At 42.7% G+C, this 21325-nt stretch overlaps 1 protein-coding gene across 9 annotated transcripts in view; it reads left to right on the top strand.

The window, feature by feature from the left end:
- afdna (afadin, adherens junction formation factor a) overlaps positions 1 to 17161 on the top strand; it is a 99395-nt gene extending 82234 nt beyond the window's left edge. For 7 of the 9 annotated variants that reach the window (XM_079290960.1, XM_079290961.1, XM_079290965.1 and 4 more), the window contains 12 exons: positions 37 to 237; positions 1308 to 1399; positions 1583 to 1780; positions 2002 to 2140; positions 2397 to 2808; positions 3063 to 3313; positions 3427 to 3641; positions 3741 to 3920; positions 6983 to 7111; positions 10360 to 10906; positions 14837 to 14921; positions 15272 to 17161. In XM_079290960.1, the coding sequence (XP_079147086.1) occupies positions 37 to 237; positions 1308 to 1399; positions 1583 to 1780; positions 2002 to 2140; positions 2397 to 2808; positions 3063 to 3313; positions 3427 to 3641; positions 3741 to 3920; positions 6983 to 7111; positions 10360 to 10906; positions 14837 to 14921; positions 15272 to 15425 (2603 nt within the window). In that variant the 3' untranslated portion in view covers positions 15426 to 17161. The remainder of the gene's footprint in view (positions 1 to 36; positions 238 to 1307; positions 1400 to 1582; positions 1781 to 2001; positions 2141 to 2396; positions 2809 to 3062; positions 3314 to 3426; positions 3642 to 3740; positions 3921 to 6982; positions 7112 to 10359; positions 10907 to 14836; positions 14922 to 15271) is intronic. The other 2 variants (XM_079290967.1, XM_079290966.1) reach the window with 2 other exon arrangements.
- The last annotated feature ends 4164 nt before the right edge of the window (positions 17162 to 21325 follow it).

Here is a 21325-nt window from a genome sequence, read left to right as displayed (position 1 = left end):
TGTCAACTATCCATTCTCTCTCCTTCATCTCTTCAGCGGCAGACCGAGGCCGCGACAAGAACGGGAAGCTGCGACCAAAGAGCGAAGGCTTTGAGTTGTACAACAACTCGGTGCAGAACGGCTCACCAGAGAGTCCGCAGGCCGGCTGGGACTCTTACCCCGAACCAAAGAAGATGAGCGGAGAAGATCGACTTCTCAAGAACCGAGCCGACCACCGCTCCAGCCCCAACGTAGCCAGTAAGCCCCGCCACTTACCAAGAGGTTATTCTGTTCCTACAGTTGGAACGACTGAAGTTGTCACGTCTGTCTTCTGCTTGTATTTCTATTTTGTTTCACTACATACAGAACACTGAGCATGAAATGGCTTTAACTCTTTAATTGTTGTACCTAGTTAAGATAACAGCTAAATTATATTATGTATATTCCTCACAATTTAAATGTCAAATAGTTTTTGAAAACATTGCTATGATTCAGATGTGTTTTTTCTTCACTTTCGTTTGTGCATTGGACATTCAACGCAAGGATGTAGTTCTGACATGAGTGATAAAACATTACATGTTATCACAGGTCCATAACATTTACACCCAATTTGGCAGTAAATGTAGCTGAAAATGTTATTGAAAATGACTCCAGTAAACTGTGATTGGATTAAAAAAGGAATGGCCAGAAAATAAAGTGTGTTTAGACTTTGCGGGCAGTAATGGAAATAAGAAAAAAAGTACTCCACCTTGATCTGGAAACTGTGGCATAACACTGTCTGCAAAAGTCTTATCGAAAACAACAACCTCAGAAACCACTTTCAGTAACCGTTTTGGTTAATTTTGGATTTGTTGTTGACTCCTTTGCACCTTTAACTCATTGCTTAATTGCATTGAAGTGTTGGTGAAGCTTCTGATTACGATTTTTTGTCAACAGTTAACCGACCCATCATTAACCATTAACAGATTATAATGCATGCCTACTGTTTAGAGTGGACTGTTGTCTGTGGCCAGTTAAGAAACTACCAATGCAACATTTATTTTCCCTTTATAATAGCAGACAGCTGGTTTTTATTCAGAAATAGCAACATGTTGACATGCTGTGGGATTAGTCTGGTGCAGAATACACACTCTGATAGTACAGAGGAATGGAAGCGTGTCTGATTACCTCTTCACCAGTAGTTTTTAATTACGTTTTTAATCTAAACTAATATTTAAACTTCTTTGAACCGAAAGTAGTAATTGGTCAGTTAACAGTTAAACGGTTAGTTCTTAACATCCCTACTTCTGACTGTAATAAAAAGACCGTCTCTCCCGCTCCATCGTCAGATCAGAGCCAGAGTCCTGCAGGAAAAGCGGTATACCCCGGAGGACCTGGCACTAAGATCACTTCCGTGTCTACCGGCAACCTGTGTGCAGACGTAAGTAACTGTAGGAATGAAGGCAGTGGCATCTTCATGTTGAATGTGACACACAGTATCTACAACAGAGATGAGAAATTATTTTGTGACAATGATGTTGCCTGTTTAGTGTTGGGAAGGAGTCCCAAATATTTTCTTTTTCCACCCACTAATTTCTTCTTTTTTTTTGTATGTCTTCATCAGGATGAGCCCTCCCCTCCCCGTCCAGAGGCCTACCCCATCCCCACCCAGACCTATCCCAGGGAGTACTTCACCATCCCGGCCTCCAAGAGCCAGGATCGGGTTGTTGTTCCGGGACAGGGGCCCCCACAGCACTGGCAGGGCATGGAGGACAGGGAACGCCTCCCTGTGGTCGACAACATTCACAACAACAGCATGCAGGTTGGAGCAGCATCAGACACCATCTTCATTATCAGAGAATACCGAAAATAGTATTATAAGTGTTTTAGTCAATCAATAATTCAGTAACTTCTCAGGGAGTATTTTATAGATGTAGCAGAACTCAAACTCTACAAATTAGACATTCAGTGCACTTGACTGTAAAACATCGCAAAAGTGGTCCTGGAAAAGTCAGGGAATGTTTTGTCTTCATCTCTTCCCAGCGTATAAACCACTCCCAGGAGGAGTTGTACCCCCCACCGGGAGGTCTGAGGCCAGACGAGCGCATGCAGCAGCACTACCAGCACCGGGACATGGACTACCAACACAGAGACCTGGACTACCAGAGAGGTCCACCAGGAGGTAAGAACAAAGAAAAATCAGAGACCTCGGATAAGTGAGGTTGACAAAAATGGGACTGTAGCACCTGATCGTGTATCAACTGCAAGATTATGCAACAGCTTAGTGGTGTTCAGCACCCAAATGTTCCTCTAAAATGGAATCAAATGTGATATTAGTGTCATGTAATACTAACAATACTAAGCCCATTAAAGCTTTTACCGCTTTCCGAGTATCTAGTGTGTTTAGTTGATTTAAATACCACTGACTGTGTCTCTAGGTGTTGGAGGTCCTGACCACTGGGCCCCACAGCCGCAGGTGTCCTCCTCGTTGGAGTCGTCCACGTCGAGCCAGGAGCACCTCAACTTTTCAGCCTCCTCCTCCTCCTCCAAGACCGGGAACCAGAAGACCGGGCCGGGCCGATGGAAGACACCCAACGCCCCTCATGCCGCGCCGCCGCCGCCGCATTCGGCCCAGACGCCATCCCGCTCGGACCTGCCCCCTCCTCCGCCCCCACCTCCAGCCCCTTACCCCGACGCCTACGACCCTTATGAACCACAACCTGAGTTACCGCTTCCGCCGCCTCCCGCTGCCATTAACCCCGTAGCAGCCCAGCAGGCTGCGGACCGCAAGAAACGTGAGGAGCAGCAACGCTGGTATGAGAAGGAGAAAGCGCGACTAGAGGAAGAGAGGTGGGGGTTCTTTTGTTTGTTTTATTCATGTTGTATTAGATTTATCAAAATGATTAATGCTACACACAAAGGAACATTTGATTTAATGTTGGGCTGTTTACCAAAACAATAAGAAGTGAAAGAAATACGACTAAACAGGTGCAACAAAGATATGAATTTAGAACCAGAAAACCAGCACATCATAACAGACAGTATATGACATACAAAGGAAGAGGATAACATTGATGATATTAACATCTAACATGATTTCCCAGGGAGAGGAAGAGGAGAGAGCAAGAGAGGAAGCTGGGTCAGATCCGGGCCAACCCCGTCATGCCCGTCCAACCTCACAACAACGGAGGATCAATGCCTCCTCCTCACCACCAGCCCCCTCTGCCCTCTGTGGCCCCGCCCCATCCCTACCTCCCCCCACAGCCTCAGCCCCAGCCTCCCCCATCCAGACCAGAGAAGCTGTCCACCCTGCCGCGATCAGCTGTTCCTCCCCCTGCAAATGCCTCCATCCCTGGTAACTCCTTCAAGTCAAAACTTTTCTTTTATGTAATGTCTTGTCTCAAAAATAATGACTTCTAGACTGTTTTTATGTAGAAACAAGTAAAAAAAAAAGTGATTTACTTGTAGGCATGGACACGGTGATCAGGGACCTGTTACCGCAGCAGCAGCCCCGGACCATCGAGCGGCGAGACTTGCAGTACATCACCATCAGCAAGGAGGAGCTGGCCTCCAGCGACAGTCTGTCTCCAGACCCCTGGAAACGAGACGCCCGCGAGAAGGCCGAGAAGCAGCAGCAGCTCCACATCGTCGACCTGCTGGACAAAGAGATCCAGGAGCTCCAGGTACACTCAATTTAGGCTCCATTCGGAGGAAGGAAGGACGTATCGCACACGCACTTAGTGAAGGATTTACAAATAACTGGTGCACACGTTGTTTTCCAGTCGAAGCCGGAGCGAACGGCGGAGGAAAGCGACCGTTTGAGGAAGCTGATGCTGGAGTGGCAGTTCCAGAAACGACTGCAGGAGTCCAAGCATAGCGACGAGGACGAGGAGGAGGATGATGACGAGGACGTGGACACCATGATGATGATGCAGAGGCTGGAAGCTGAGAAGAGAGCCCGGGTAAGATGGGGTTGGTGATGGCAATGGATAGAGAGTAGACAGTTTATGCCAAGGGTGGAGGAAAGAAAGCAACATCCTGAATGAAGTAGAGGAGGGATGAAGCTGAGAGAACAAGCATGCAGCAGAGGAGAGTAAATAAAACATTTACAAGGACAGGAAATCTCATCATGCGCAATGGCTGTTTTTGCCGAAATGAAACACTGACTTTAAGTAATGATACTGTAGCTCAGCACACAAAGAAGAGCGAGCCACAGGAAGTCAGGCTATTGGGCGGGAGAAAGAGGAGCCAGCTCTCAAAAGCTAGAGGGGGAAATGGATTCCTCTGTGGCTCCCGCTATGAATGTTCTGCAGTGTGCATCTGCAACATGCTTCTGTCATCGCTTTGCCATGCTGAGCTGCTTCAATCTGATTTGCTGGAGGGGTGGGCGGGGGCTTCGGGCAGGCAGGCGAGGGTGTTGTTAATGCGGCATTCACATCACGTGGACACAACTGTGACTTTTAGTATGACGGGTAGTGTTGGGACATGTGGTGGTTTGTGTCCTGTAGATTTTGGTTCCTACACTCCTTTACGCTCACTGTTCCATCACTGAAATGGCTGTCAAATTTCCCAAAATGTTCCTGTTGCTTCCAGAGATCGGTGGGCATACTTTTTTAAACTCTTGCGCAGCATTATTTCCTTAGTTTCTCTGTGTGACTGGCTGCGAGTGTGTGGTTATATGGCGGTTCATGTGGTCGGGTTGGTACTGTTTTTTTTCTATAATAACGTACTTTTAAACTGATCTTTGGACCTTAATTATATAGTTTTATATATATTCATATATGCTCAGGCGGTCCTTTTTCTGAACAAATTTGTGTTCAATCAAATCCCTACAAACTGATAGAAATGAAGGTAAGAAGCGGCCCAAAGTTGCCCGTGGGGCAAGAGGGTACTCCGGTCACTTGACATAATTGCATAATAGTGAGTAGTATTGTCATTAGTGCTCAGGTGGTGCGGTGGTGATTTGGATGGTGGTGGATTTAGGAGCTCTTGAACAGTCACCAATCAGCACAATGGAGAAAAACAATGTTTTCACTTTACTGTATGTCCTCCCCCTCCCTGCTTTTAATTTCTATTTCACTCCTCAGTTCTACTTCCTCCTCCTACCTGCCCCTCCTCTCTTTTCTAACTTAAGTTAAATTAATTATCTCCACCTTACCTTTCAGTATTTAGTATTTTCCTCTACCCCCTCCCTCCTTATCTGTCCCCCCGTTTCACACTCTATTGTCTTCTTCTTCAGCAGCAGCAGAATGCTGTCCCAGCTATCTCTGTTCTAGACTTGGTATGTTTTTCCTGTTAATGACGAGTATCCTCTCCCTGCCCTTACTTCACTTCCTGTTTCCTGTCTGGGCTGCCTACCTGCCCGTGTTTCCTATCTGTCTCTCCCTACCCATCTGGAGTACTGTTGTGGTTGGGGGGTTGGAGGCAGGCCTGGTGCCATGATTAGCTTGAGAGCTGCCGGTCATGGAAAGGCCGTCCTGGGACACTTGATGTTGTGTGGCTGGGGGAAGCTGTCCATCTCTTTGTCCACTCAAAACAACTGCAGCTTCACTTGCAGCTTATAAATGATGAAATACTGGTGTTGACAAATCATAAAAACCAAACCTTCACATGCTTGTAGAGTAGCAGAGCTGAGGTTGTTGTGGTTTCTTATAAGCGGTGATGTTTTGAGTGCATATGGAGGTGGTGCCTGCATGGCTGAATGCATCACAGGGGCCGTCCAGGTGGAGATCCATGCATGATAGTCTTGTGAGCACCCGGCACTGCCTGCGCAGCGCCACATCATGATGTTGTGGTGTCCGTGAATCCATTCTTCACTCATCCATCTGTGTGTGACCAGCTGAGCCTCTTTATGTTCCCTTTTTTTAAAGGGTCTGATCAACCAAAACGTAAACCCATATGTCGTTATTTATCCGTCAGATGGACTTGGATGTGTTTCTATCTCTGAGATTTCCGCCTGTACAACAAGACAGCAGAGCTGAAAAATGATATTTAAGGAAAATGTCTCGAGCAAAACGGAGAAAGGAACAGGCTCTGATTGTTGCTTTCATATTAAATCTCTTGACATTCTTTAGGCGTTACCATCCACGAGCAGAAGTCCACTGACTTCACACAGTTAGTTTACAACATAATGTTAACTGAAATTATTTTTTGATATTTGTAAATAATTATATTAATGATACTAATAATGATGGTGATGATGATGGTAATTACAATGATACTGATTATATTAAATGCACAATTACTTAATAAGATAAAGTCAAATGAAACAAAATATACATAAATAGATAATAGAAAATAAATGAGAAAAAAATATTATTACTAATAAAATAAAAAACAGCAATTACTAATTAAACAAATTGACCCTTTTGTCCGTCCAGCCCAGAGAAAGGGTCTGTTTGTTTTGTGTCAGCGTATCCCGCTGGGTTTGTGTTGGGATGGTTATCAGAACATTTCTGCAACGGCCCACTTAGCTCGCAGTTACTTCAGGTACGCTTGATTTATTCTTCCTCTCCTCCTCAGAAGGACCTTTTTAAGGTTTTATGATAAAACAAAATCAAACTCACCCCAAGTACCGTAGCTGAAAGAAGGCCTGTCTTTTGTTTTTATTGCACGTTGTTGTGTTCGTAGTCTGCATGTTCCTCTCTGTCTCTGTGTGTGTGTGTGTGTGTGTGTGTGTGTGTGTAGGTGTGTCTGTGTCGGTGTGTGTGTGTGTGTGTGTGTCTGTATCTGTCTGACTGCCTATGCTGTGTTTGCAGTGCACACTGCTCCTTCCCTTTGGAGCAGTCCTGTGAGACAAATCCAACCTCACGTTACATTCAACATATTAGTGTACGGTACATTAGTGTCCAAGCTGTTAAACAGAGTCATTTGATGTGGAAAGGCTTTCAGAGTTTGTGTATGAATGACACGCGATTCATGTTGTACTAATTGTTTCCTTGTTTGCATGCGTGCCTTTTGGCATGTTGCTCTCTGTGTGTGTGTGTGTGTGTGTGTGTGTGTGTGTGTGTGGTTGTGTGATCAGTTGCAGGACGAAGAGCGACGGCGTAAGCAGCAGCTGGAGGAGATTCGTAAGCGAGAGGCAGAGGAGCGAGCAAAGCAGGAGGAGGAGAGGAGGTGGAGGGAGGAGGCCAAACGAGGGGGCGGAGAGAAGGTCGGCTTGTTTATCTGTGAAACTATAGGAACTTAATGAACATGAATGTCTGCAGAATGTTCAGGATGTTGTGTTATGATACTGTGGGTCAGCCAAACCATATAATAGGACAGGGAAGAAATGTATCAGTCCGGGTTGGACCACAATGAGATTTTACATCTTTCAGCATCTTCAAAATGTCCGCTCCTGATTATTTTCCTTTTTGTCAGCAGGGAAAACCCTGAAAATGGTATTCAGGAGAGTTAAGTGTGAAGTTAAAATGATCAATAATATATGTTTCAAAGAATAGTTTAATATTTTGGGAAAAATCTGAAATTACAACTTCACACCAATTACATCAGCGGTAGATGACATTGACTGGCTCATATGGAATAAAACAAATGTATATATCAGCCCAAAGTATCATTGCAACGTTAGGGTCCACAGTGACTTCGGAAGGTATTCAGACCCTTTCACCTGCTACACACTTTATTGTGTTCTAGATTTAACGAAACATTTATTCAATGTACTTTTTGGCAACTAATTAAATACAAAATAACTTGCGCAACGGAGCCAAATTCGCTTAACTTTGTTATGAAAAGGACAGATTTCATTTTTTGATTTTAGTTTTTTTTTTCCTGTAGTAATATGTTGTTAAATATTATTTACTCCTTAAACCAAATCCATACTACACAGTAAAGTGTGCAGCCAACATGAAACTCTCCGAAGCCACTGTGTGCTTTAAAGACTTGATTTGTATTTGGTAATATAATGCACAAATATTTCGAGAAATCTAATTCGACATTATTTTGTACTTTGGGTTGATTTTAAATGACCAGTTGTGTGATCTGGTGTCCACCCGCCCATCCTCGTCTCGTGTGTTAAATCCAACATATTCAGTGTTTTTTTATTATCATTGTGTCTTGTCCTATGACGTATGTGTCCTGTGAACTGTAGACCACTGATCACACCACTGGTCTTTAAAAAACCTCACATTAAAGTTGACATAATGATATTACTCATTTGTGTAGCTCTGATAACATGATTTAATGACTTGCTGAGGTTTGAAAAATAGAAACACGGTAGTCGGAAGTATCTCAGAGATATTTGTTTGATTATTAACTCAGTTTATTTGTTAATACATTTATAACTGCGGTTTTTGAGAATGAAATGTTGTTTTTAAGATGTTATAACTGTTAATCTGATGCTGTTTTTTTATTGTAAATACGTCCAATTGCATGTCCTCATCTTATGCACCCCCCCCACCCAATGTGACGTGGTGCTGTGTCATGTTATGTGCTCCCACCCACCTCAAGCATGGGACTCCCATCTTGTTGTTGTTGTTGTCGGTGTTTGTTAGGGAGTTCAGTTATTTCAGTTTTTTTGGGGGAAGCAGTTATGATTTTGTGAGTTTTTAATTTATCTTTTTTGTTATCATTCCCATTCATCATTGCTTCAGAAACTATGTTCAGGGAATGCCGCCCACGCGCCCACTTTTCCCAGAAACCACATGCTTTATATTCAGTTCATGCACGCACACACACAGATAAATCTATACCCACCAATGTGCCTCATTCCCACCCTCAGTCATCCATACTGTACATATTCAGAAACCCAGCCAGTCATTCAAACCCACACACCCACTAATCCCTCCCAGTTTCTTCAGATTCCAACTGGGCTGATTCAACCATCAAAAGCAGCTCGGATACATCCACAGCACTAGAGGTTATGTTTTTGAGGAATTATACGATCTCAACTACATGAAACGGACCAAAAAAGCATCAAGATTGAGCACATTTGACCCGGAGCAGCTGGTCGAGCTCCAAACCCAGAAATCTAAACACATTCCTCCAGCGTAGATTTAATGCGTAACTTCATCACAGGCCAGCGAAGACAGGGTGGGCTCAAATCACAAGAACCTCCCCACAACCCGATAGTATACACTGAGGGTACGCAGGCACATATGGACACATGCATACACTCGAGCAGTGTTGATGTGAACGGGAGATGGTGGTCGACAGGGTGGTCCAGGAAGGAGGATGACTGTACAGTCCAGAAGCAGTTGCCAAGTGTCAGATCACGTTTTGAGGTATTGTGGACCAGTCAGAGTAGATTTATGGTCTGGTTGATTGACAACATACTTTTTATATATACATATATTAGACTTTGTCAGGGATGAAACGATAAAGGCCCGGACTTATTTACACAGCCGTCCCTGGTGTTTACAGATGATCGGGTCAAGTGCAGGAGGACCAGATCTAATCTGTGGAAAACCAGTTCGGTCAAATCCAGTTCAGGGGCAACATTTATAAGACTGTGTTTGGATTATTCTAAAACACACTCGTATGATTTCAAATGGCATCCTTAAGCTGATTGTTGGTGGTATAAAACTGTTTTAGGAGGCTAAAGCAGCTGATTATACACAGATTATACTTTCAGTAAAGTAATGCAGCCCTGAATAACATCTTCCAATATCGCCAATGCAGCTGTGCTTTTAAACATGATGCACAGTTTACTCCACACTAGCTCGTATCCTGTTTTTTTGCTTGAAAGGAAATTTAATTTGACAACTAATTCCTCAAACCTGTAACTGATAACGTAAGCTTATATATTGATTGAAGTTCTGTTTGAACAAGCGGACCTCTGTCATACCAGCGAGGGTAAAAAGCTCCAGCTGGAAATTCCTTTGTGTAACCAATAAAGAGGTTTTGTAATTATAAACTAATTTCAACCTCAAAGTAACTTCTTAAGTACGTCCCTAGTTTAACATCCCAGAATACTCTGCTGTTGATCGCTGAAATGCAAAAATGCACTTCCAAACCTGAATGCAACCAACAGGAGATTAATGCTGCAGACGTTTTGTAAATATACGGTAATTGTCACATCAAAATATGTTTTTTATTAAGTTACGTTGTAGTATATTTCTGCTTAAAGTCATTGCTTGAGATGGAATTTGATTGATGGACCATTTTATAAATGAGGCCCCTGATCTAGGACCGGTATGCGTCAGTTATGATTCAGTTGTGTCAAACTGGTGGACATAGTGGACTTGGTGTTGGTTCTGTAACCTTGTTAGACCAGGAGTAGTCAGGCCCAGAAGAAACTGGAATGGTGGACAGATCTGGTTTTATCTGTGGTCGAAGCCGGGTAGTGGAGCTCTTTGACTAGTTGAATATTTCCCCAGCTGTAGCTGATCAGTCAGTAAGTGTCCTACACTGAGGTGAGAGCCAATGAGGGTGGAGCTTACTAACAGGTTGTCCCTCCCTTAGAGGAGACAGGAGGAGGAGTACTACACTCGCCTGGAGGCCGAGCGGCGCCGGCAGCACGAGGAGGCCGAGAGAAAGCTGCTGACGCCTGACGAGCCGGCCGGTCTGTATAGGCCCCCGCTGCCCCGGGATTACCAACCCCCCCACAACCCTACTAACAACCCCCCGCCCCCCCCACAGAGAAACACCTCCTACCTCAAAACCCAGATCGCCTCCCCCGACACGCTCTACACCGCCAAGTTTGTCTCCTACACGGGCGATGAGGAGGACGAGGAGGAAGCCACCAAAGCAGGGAGTGGCGGCGGCGGCGGCGGCAGTCAATCAGGTCAGGTGAAGCTGTCGGCGACCCGGAAGTCGTACGGCGACCTCCCGTCCTCCGCCTCACCCAATCACAGCAGGCCTCATCCGCCGCCCACTGCGCGCAAGCCCCGCCCTCTTTCTGACGGCATCTTCCTGTCTGGCTCGTTCCAGCCGCCATTCAACAACTCCAACAGTACAGGTCCCCCCCTTCCTGCCAAACCCAGCTCCGTCCCCCCAGGAGGCTTTAAAGGTAGACCCAGAGAGAGGAGAGAGGAGGAGGAGTCAGGCTCGCCACCGCGCCCTCCACAGCTCCCGTACCTCCCTCTCATTCACTCATCTCTTCATTTACCACCCACTCCTTCATAGTTTAGTGCTACTTTGTCTTTTTATTTCCTTTAGTAAAGACGAGTTCTGCCTTTTTTCATTTCCACCGTCTACTTTTTCCTTCTTTACGTGTTTGTCCAAATTTCTTTTGTCGTCAATCAGTCCCCTCCGTTCATCACTATGTTCGTTATTTTATATATATTTTTTTCTCTCTCTCTTCGAACAAATCAGATTGTATCTGTCATTTTTTTACGTTGATTTGATTGAACACCTCCTCCTGTCCCCCCCTCCCTCAATCAGCACTAGCGAACAGAAAAAGCAATCGATAATCACGCCACCACTTTTTGATCCAGATTGGGACCCATCAAATCCAATCATAGTACTGTTGGTGTTGTCGCTCGCCGTCTCCTTTGTGTCTGGTTTGTCGCTGCTTGGGACGAGGGGGCGGGGCCAGCCGTCAGTCTGCCTGCCTGCCCCCTGCCTGCCCCGTGGCTCTGCTTAGCGGTGTTGGCTTTAAAGGGAAGGAGACACATCACTGGCTTCACACAACCCATCAATCACTCAAAAAAGAGAGTCGGCTCTCTTTTCATTAACATGCCAAAAATGCACACAGCAGCAGTGTGTTGAGTGAAAGGCCTCTTCTTTGTCTGTGGCTGTTTGTAAAAGGTCTAAATCGGCTTGTCGTCAAAACTCTGAGCTTCTGTGTAACTCAGTCTGCTCAAACTCCAGCGCCTCCTAGTGGCAGTTATCATCACAGCGGCTTATATTTAAGATTTAAGAGGTCATGCTGGGGCCACAGGTCCCTCTAAAATAAACAGTCTTTCTTAACATAGATCAAATATTAAAGAGCTGTTTTTCTTCTTATCCTTGTGGAATGTTATGCCAAGATATCTATCATTGCTTTTCTTCAAAAGGCCTTATTGTTGGACAGCGATATCTAACAGTGGGGGGGGGGGGGGGGGGGGGGGGGGGGGGTTAACCTGCAGTCAGTTGGCAGCTGTCTGTATCATTTGCTCCCATGATTTTGTCCGTTGGTCTTAATAAGTAGTTGTGACCCCACAAAAGGTCATTAGAAAAATCCAAGGAGTTAATGAATAACAGAAGAGACCATCAGTAAAAACATATTCCGAATACAAATTTCAGGCTTTTCTGTAACATTCTAATTTGTAATTTATTAAACGTTTTTTTCCTTTTTCATGTTTGTCAAATAAAGTACCAAATCGCTACTCTTATAGAAAAATGTGAAACGACGCAGAGCCCGAGTTATAAATGGTCAGAAGCAGACAACTTTCTATTTGAGCATCCACAGACAAACAGAGCTACCAATGCTGCACAGCCTGAATGCCATCACCACCTGAGGTCCAGGAAACGACTGCCTGCCCCTTCACAATAAACCTCCTCCCACACTGACGCTCATTCAACACTAAAACCCATCCAAGGCCTCGTGGAGAACCTCCTGTTGCATATTCACTCAAATCAGAAAAAAAGAACATCTTACTAATGCCCCCCCACCCCCCCCCCCTCACCCCCCCCCCCCTCCCCTCCCTCTGAAACACAAATCTGCATGTCTCACCCCCCCCCCCCCACACTCATGCATCATAAACACACACCACTGCACTCTGGCTGCCAGCAGCTCACCCCAGTAACCGGCTTGGTGTCTATTGCTTTGACTGCCTGTGCGTAGCTTCCACCAGGCTGCCTTCTTCTTTTTTAAATCTCTATTTATGTGTTTGCTTCCTTTTCCCCACTTTGCCTGTCTCTGTGTTGGTCCGTCTGTCTGTCTTTCCAATATTATCGAATCCTTGTACGTGCTTTGTCGTCTGCCTGTTCCAGCTGATCCGGCTTGTCCTTCATTTCGCCGGTCAGTCTGTGTCTCTGCTGTCTAACGCTGCCGCTTTACTAAACCTTACTACAACTCCCAAAGGGCATTGCGGCAGGTTCAGGTGACCAAACGGCACCTGAGTCTCTGGCTGCCCCCGACATTGATCTCCAGAATGTATTGAAATGAGTGTGATTTGAGCTGGCAGCTCCCAAAGCGCGGACTTTGGGCTCTTCTTCAAGCGCAGATCTTATTGTAATCGGAATAAAACCGCGAGAGAAAACAACACAAAGAAAAACAAATTGAAATGATCCCAGAGATGGATGTTGTAACTCAAACTGCGTGTTGGTGCAGAATAAAAGCAGTGAGTTTAGTTGGACTCAACTGGCCTCTAAGATAACTGAACCAGAATCAAAGGAAAACATTCACAACCTTTGAGAATCTGTAAAAAAAATCTTTATTTTTCAATTGCAGTGCCAGAAGTATCATTTTCCATCTCTTTTGGCTCCACAGAGGAATGTCACTGGCCTTGAACGAGGGTCGGTTCTCTGCGGTTACTTTGTTCTCTGCCAGTTTGTGTTCATGTGGGTTTTGGGGCTGAAGTGGGATCCCGTCCCAAACTACACTTCAGATTAAAAGCCAAACTACAGAGGGCTTAGGAGCTGCCAGCTGGATGAATCCATCTGGGTTCACACCCTGTCACTGTGTCTGCGTCTGAACTGTACCAACTTCCATTTCATCTGAAACACCAGACCCAACATGCATTTGGACTTCTTTTAAACGCAACCAAGTAGAGTTGAGATGTTTAATGACTGAAGTTCTGGGTTGTTCAACCACTGCTTTCAAAAGTGTGCACAACCATAGAGAGGATCTCTTCTTGACTGTTTGGATCCAGTATTTCCTCTCAGCCTGTGATGTAAAATATTGTGCCATTAACCAAATCTGAAGTCTCTGTTTTATCCTCTCAATTTAAACATCATTTTGATTAGTTCCTGCTCACTTGCATCATTCTTTATTTCTCTGTCTGTCAACAAATCCCATAAAAAGACCAAAACCCAGAATGTGACTGACTTCCTGATTATTCCAAGACAAAAAAAAACTTATAAATATCTAGTTTCACTTTAAAAACATAGTTGTGATCCAGTCGGGCAGATGTGGCAACAGCTGTGTCTCGCTTTAGGCTGGATGTTGCCAGGGGTTTGGAGAAGACACAGGGACACATGATAAATGTCTTCTTTGGGGTCAGAGGTCATGGGTCACCCTCCTTGTGTTTGTGCCTCCAGACTTTAACCGAGCACAGGTTATAATAGCAACGCTCATACGGGAGCTTTTCCTTTACCACTTGGCTTGATTTTGATAAATATTAAATTTTAATTATTATAAATGACTTCTACTGTAACTGATCAATTTGATTGTTTTCATTCAATATTGGATCTAAATGACAAAACAGTTGGAAGTAAAATAGTGCTAGAATGAACACGGGTGTTTTTTTAGATGATTCCGGACAAACAGGCTCCAGATCTTCAGCAGTCAGACTTGTGTGACGGTGACCTCGGCCTCGGATCCCATCGACACGTCCACAGACCGTTTCTGCTGCTTTGGAATGGCCCTTTAACAGCTTTTTAACGCCTTCTCTTCCTCTTTTCTTGGCTTGCTGCTGCTCTTTAATGAGATCTAATCGTTTCTGCCTTAATGCTTCTCCAGAACCAGTTCCCTCTTTCTATCTTCTGCTCAGGCTGGTCTGTGGGAAATGAAGTGGTGACGACTGAAGAAGCTGCTGGTTGCTGGAGACCCCGGGGTCTCTGCTTGATGTTCAACACTATAATGGGAAAATAATCCGTAGTTGTCCACTGGAATGCCTGTGATTCCTTGTTAATGATGGGAGTATAAGTGGGAGACGTGTAGCAGAGATCTTGACATCCGGCAGCTGGCAGCTTCTATCTGGGATCTTTTCGGATAACAAAAGCTGTAACATGAACGATGCTGACTCGTATCTGCTCTGTCTGTCTGCTGTGTGACTCCTGAACCTCGGGACAGGATTTAACTCGTACACTGGAAACTCGGCAGGAGTTGTAGGATCCGGAGAAGTCTACAACGACCCGCGAGACAAATGGACGAAAAGGTGAGACTCTTTGTATTCTTTCCCCTGGTTTCTGATTTAAAGGGTTAATGCATTGTGATACAAGCTGGTAACACTTTAACAGAGTCTAGAAATGATCACGTGTCGCACGGTCACCACAGCTAAAACGTGCAAGACTTTGCTAAGTACACCACATGACCAAAGCCTCCAATCTAAAGGATCCTCTTGCTTATATCAAATGTTAATGTTATGTTCAAATGTAAGAGTTTTATGTGAAAGTCTTGACTCTATTATGTTCGTCACAGATTAATCTGCTCATTAACAATAATGCAGATTATTTAAATACCAATGAATAATATGATGAAACGCTTTTTGCATGACACAATCTGCAGTCAGGAGCAGGAGAACTCGATCCCCGGCGGCAACCCCGAGAGCATGACGTTTAAGGAGCGCCAGCGTCTCTTCTCTCAGGGGAAGGAGGTTTCCAACAAGGTCAAGGCTTCACGCAAACTCATGGAGCTGGAGAACGAGCTCAACACCAAGTAGTCGACCCGAGCCGTCCACCTTCCAGCGCCACCTCTCCACGGTAACATTAAAGGTGCGGGTGGGACAAAACCGGGTCGGGAGATCCCGCCGCTCGCTTCCCCCCGCCGCTGACCGTCTCCTTCCGTTGGTGTTGTTTTTTTCCCCCCTTTTTAATTTTTTTATTTGAATCGTTCAATAACTGGACCGTTCACTTTTTTTGACGTAGCTATATCGTTGCGATAGGAGAGACATTTATGGCTTAAAGTTGTTCTTCCCCTTGTTGGTCTGTCAAAGATATATAATGATGAAGCACTGTAAAAAAAGTTTTAATTGTATCTAGTGAGAATTTGAGAATCACGACAGAGGGTGATATATTTTTGTTTATAAAATGGTTCTTGGGGCGACGGGATGGAGAAAGGTCTATTCTCATTTTAATTTCTTTTTTTTTTTTTTAATAGCTCACTGAACTATGAACAATTGTATGGTGTTATCTTAATGCGCTTTTTCTGCATCATGATGTTTTCGCATTTTTATTTGCCAGCAGAAATGCCGGGTTGAGCTCCAGACCAATCTTTATTTGCTTTTTTTTTTTTTATACGATTAAATTGTTAGAAAGTGGAAACACTGTTAATTCATTCCGTAACAAGAACGCATTGGGATTTTTCTTCTTTTTTTTTGTGATGTTTTCGATCAACTCTGAAAGATTCTCCAGACGAGGATCGTACGGTCCGGAGAAAGATCTTTAAGTGCACAATATTACTGTAAATATTTGGGTCCACGACTGTCTCACTCTTTTACTACTGTAGAAACCTGCCAGGCGACTAAAAACTGCAAAACTAATGTGATGGAACAGCATTTTGGTCACAGGAAAATCGATCAGGACGTACTTCTAAAACTGGACTGTCTCCCTGCTGCATCTTACCGTCAGTGGAGTTAATGTTTTAAATGTTCTGCCCCAATCTGAGGTAACACTAATTTTATTTTATTTTAAATCGAATAGTCTTTTTTTTTTTTTTTGCAGAGTTGTGTGTGATTAATTTGATTGATTGTACCCGAAATTCAAGCCAGAAAAGGATTTCTTCTACTCACAATGTGATTGTTGGTTTTCACAATAAATATAAAAAAAGGAAATACTCTTTAAGTCCTCTTTTGCTTTAGAGATATTTATTTCAAACCTTGTGGGGGAAAAAAAAAAACACTTGCACAAAAACTTGTTTTTACTATTAACTGTCTCCAAACTGTTTTGAGAAGTGGATTTCAGTTGGGACCTCTCGTACTGTGGTGATAATGTGTGTTCTGCATTAGAGACAGAAAAAGTTGTCTATTTTTACACCAGCTGTAGTTCAGGGAGATCCAGGTGATTTTTTTTTTTGTAGGACCGGAGTCAAGGTGACAGAATTGTGATTGTATAAAACACTGCTGATGGAGAGAAAGAGCACCCGTCAGACCCTGGTATGTCCCCCGGTTCTAAAATACAAAGATAGGGAAATAGTTGTTTCAAATGTATCTCACGTCTGCAGTTTGACTCCATCCTGTGTGTGGATTTATTTAATTACTTCTCTCCGGGAGCCTCCACTAAATAATTCTACATGAGATAAGATGCTGTTACTATAAATGAGCTGTAAAACACTACAGACTACACTACTACCGCCTCTCCCACCCACAACAACAACTCTAAGTTTGAAATTAACTGAATCATCTTAATGGTTTCATGTTTAGCCTTTTTGTAAATCGTTAATAAAGAGTTTTCAACAGTGCCGGCTGACAGTGTGGTATTTTGTCTGAGAAGATATTGATTGTGTTACTCTGATTGATTTGTTTACACTGTTGTAACGTTACTTTTCTTGAATATTTCCGTTGTGTAATGCTTCTTACTTCCACTTTGTGTCTGACTAGATAACAATTTTTACTGCACTTCATTTTTTCTGACTCCTATACTTTAGTTCACTTTTTTAGATTGAGCTTTAATGTACACAATACTTTACAGTTCAACTGCCCTGCTGCAGTGTATATTTAAGCTCCACCTCGACCAGCTATAACAAAGTGTAACTTATGACGTGCACACTGACATGATGGGGCATTCTTAATCAGTATTTTTGATACTTAAGTATAAATTGTTGCTATTACTGGAAGTAATATTGTCAAGTTATCAGTTTAACTGTTATGTTCTTAACGTCTGCATTTCCCCCACTTGAAAAGGATCGAGTCCACCTGAAGGGTCCCAACTGGATTCCACTCAGAAACCAAACAACCATTTCTTTTTCCTCTTATTTTTGGTAGGTTCAGTTCACTTCAGTTCGTTCAGGTAAAAAAACTTTAAATAGAAAATAACCCATATTAAATATACAAATTAATTTACACAGACAAATCCTCATGATGGCTTGATTAAATAAAGCACCAGTGTCAACTCCTATAATCTAAAATGCCCTGATATTAATAAACACAGTTAATGCTATCATGTATATTTACAATACAATCAGTGAATAATTTGACCTCTGACTTTTACAATTTACCGCAACCAGATAAAAAACATTTGTGGACAGTCAGTCATTAAACAGCATTACAAACAAAGGGTGATCTGTGTATGCAGCTGTGCAGAGCAGATTGCTACGTGCTAATGCTAATGCTAGCAAACTGGTGACGGCAAAAAGGAATAACTTCAATGGAATCATTATATACACTAACTTCTTTACATTCTAATATAATTGTATTTTGAAGATGAACAGGACATTTTTCAGTTTCAAGTACTGACTGGGTTGTTCCTTTCGGTGCTGCTTTAGTATTGATCATGTTTTGATATTTGAGTCATGTTGTGGATGATCAGATGGAGTTATGATGGCAGCAGTCGCCCAATTGCAGATTCAGCTTGAGCAAAACCTTTGTCTATTGTGTTCAAATCAGGCCCACAGGAGTTTACAAGGCAGGTGTCCTTTCTCACAACACTGACCTGATGCATCAAGTGGATATTTTTTGCTGAACATAATATTGTGCATTGGTCCTCTACATCCTCTCTAGTCTATTCAATTCAATTCAATTTATTTTTGTATAGCCCAAAATCACAAATTACAAATTTGCCTCAGAGGGCTTTACAACATGTACACGTTTGACATCTTCTTGTCCCGGGACCCTCACATCGGAACAGGAAAAACTCCCCAAAAACCCCTTTAACAGGGAGGAAAGAGGAAGAAACCTGTGGGAGAGCAACAGAGGAGGGATCCCTCTCCCAGGATGGACAGACGTGCAATGATGTCATGTGTAGAACAGGATAGTGAATTACAACACATTCAATGTAATTACAGCATATTCAATGTATGACACAACCACGACAGGAGGCAACACCTGGTCCAGGTAAACCCGGATACACAGAAACCTGTGAGGCGAGAAAGCACAGAGACTCTGGTGAAGAAGCAGGTCAATAATGTGCATTAATGGTATCGGTAATATGAGCATATGAGTAATGAGCATACTTATAAACTCACTGTTACAACTCCTTCATAGTGTCATATTGCTTTTCGGAGAATTATGATAAGTTCACAGTAGATGCAAAAGTATACTTATGTACAATATATTATGTTGAACATTGAATGGATCACAGCCAACCCAATTATGTTAAGCACAGCTCCATGTCCTTGGTCATGGTGCCACAGCACTTAAAAGAATAAACTTCATAATTCTCAAAATTCTGACCCTTTGCTTTTTCATTAACAGCATTTACTTGTACTTTTACTTTCAATACTTAAGTACATTTAACATCAGAAAATTACTTTTGATACTTAAGTACAATACATATCAGATACTTTAAGACTTTTACTCAAGTGACAAGCACAGTCCCCGACGCTGGTCTCATGATTCATTTTGTTTCTAAAGATCGATTTGATTTTGTAGCGAGTAACGAAGGTTTCAGGAGAAATGTATCGGAGTAAGAGTATCAGTTTTCTTTGCAAAATGTAGTGAAGTAAAAGTAAAAGTCAACAGAAATATAAGTAGTAAAGTACAGATATCCAAAAAAACGACTTAAGTACAGTAACGAAGTATTTCCCACTGCTTCAAAGTCTTAGTTGTTAGTCTTAGATTTCTTACACTGTTTCTTTAATTGTTTTAAAATCTCCTTTTCTTTTGCCTTGTGTTTTGATGCTTTTCATGGTTTTATGTGAAGCACTTTGAATTACCTTGTCGTTGAAATGTGCTATACAAATAAACTTGCCTTGCCTTGCCTTGCCTATACGCAGTGTCAGCTCTCTTACCGGTTGCCTCTCCAGACCTTTCTGAGTCGTCAGTCATGCAGTGACGGCCGCAGATCTCCACACGATACGATCTCGATGGTACTTGCTTGTCCAATTTTCGGACCGTATTTTCTGCGACACCGTGTGTTACTGCGTCACTGGTTATATACCTCCAGGCAGATTGGTTCCGCCCTGCTTTCCCTCCGAACACTCGCACAGTCGGTATCAATCCCTTTACTAACTGCTTAATTTATTATTTTATTTACCATTAGTTTAAATTCCTTTCAGTTATTTATATTGGTTCTCTCTCCATAAAAGAAAACCCCTGTTTGACTTGACAAATATTTTGGATGCAGGACTTTTAGAGTATTTTTATAGTTTGGTACTGTGACTTTTTACAAACTAATTGTATATTATGTGTTGTTCTTTATGGCATACTGTGACTTTTTATAACACTATGCTATGACTTATGTACTGTACCTTTAATGAAATGTATACATGCTATACTTTCACTTTAACAGTTTAATAGAATACTATACTATAACTTTTCATGACATTTTTGTGAAATACTATACGAAGACTTTTTTTGGGACTTTTTTGCAACGTAAGATTTTCTTTTACTTTTTGGACATACTATACCATGACTTTTTCCACTAACTAATAATACAGTTTTTTCGACATACTACACTTTGACTTTGCTATGTTTTAATACCCAAACCTGGGCCATTTAGCAGTCATCGGCACGATGGTGCAGTCTCCCCTGGAGGCGTGGGTTTGAATCCCACTTCTGACAAGTATCTTTTATGACCTTTCAACAAGCTCTGTTTATTCATTTAAATTAGCCTGACTTACTATACTCAAATTTTTTTTGACATGCTATCATTTTTTATACCTTTTTTTTAAACAGTATGATGACTTTTTGAGTCATGCTGTGACGTTTCTAAGACTTTTTTCGACATGCTATTCTATCAATCACTTTTTCGACATACTACACTTTGACTTTTTCCGACATGGTATACAATGACTTTTTTTCGATATGGCCCACGTTTTTATATCCAAACGTGGGCCAGGTTTCACTCAACGTCAGGATGGCCGAGCGGTCTTAGGCGCTGCGTTCAGGTCGCAGTCTCCCCTGGAGGCGTGGGTTCATACCACTTCTGACAAGTATCTTTTATGAACACATTTTTAAGTCAACAAATCGAAAGACCAATATTGTAGAGAAACCACCGCAAATTCTTAATTTTCTGACCTTTACACAAGCCCCAGACATTGATGACATTACAGTGGAAGCTGTGTATCGGGAGGTAGAACAGGTTGTTCAGTCTTAATATATTTGTGCTACTTTAGGCAAATATGTATACGCGTACCGTTGATCCAAAACGTGTTTCCTGGTAATATTTGTCTTGTAAATTAAACAATTTGTGGAACTGAACAGGTAAAAACTGCCTATGGTGATTTGGGTTAGTAACGGATTTGACGGCCATTGTAGTACCTCACATACTGTAAAGTTAAGTTTCCATTCACTAAAACTCTAATGTAAATAGACACCACATAACACTGGTTGAATGGTTACGGACGCATGTCATGGCGTCAAACAGCAGTGCCTGATCCATGACCGACTATCAACTAGCAGCCATGGCTCAACACCGCTCTCTAGTGGTAAAAAGTGGAATTTCTATAAAGCTAATAGGACTTTTC

Source organism: Melanostigma gelatinosum, assembly GCF_949748355.1.
Source record: "Melanostigma gelatinosum genome assembly, chromosome: 19".
Taxonomy (NCBI): Eukaryota; Metazoa; Chordata; class Actinopteri; order Perciformes; family Zoarcidae; genus Melanostigma; species Melanostigma gelatinosum.
The sequence above is the reverse complement of the archived record's forward strand: the minus strand, read 5'-3'. Positions and strand labels throughout refer to the sequence as shown.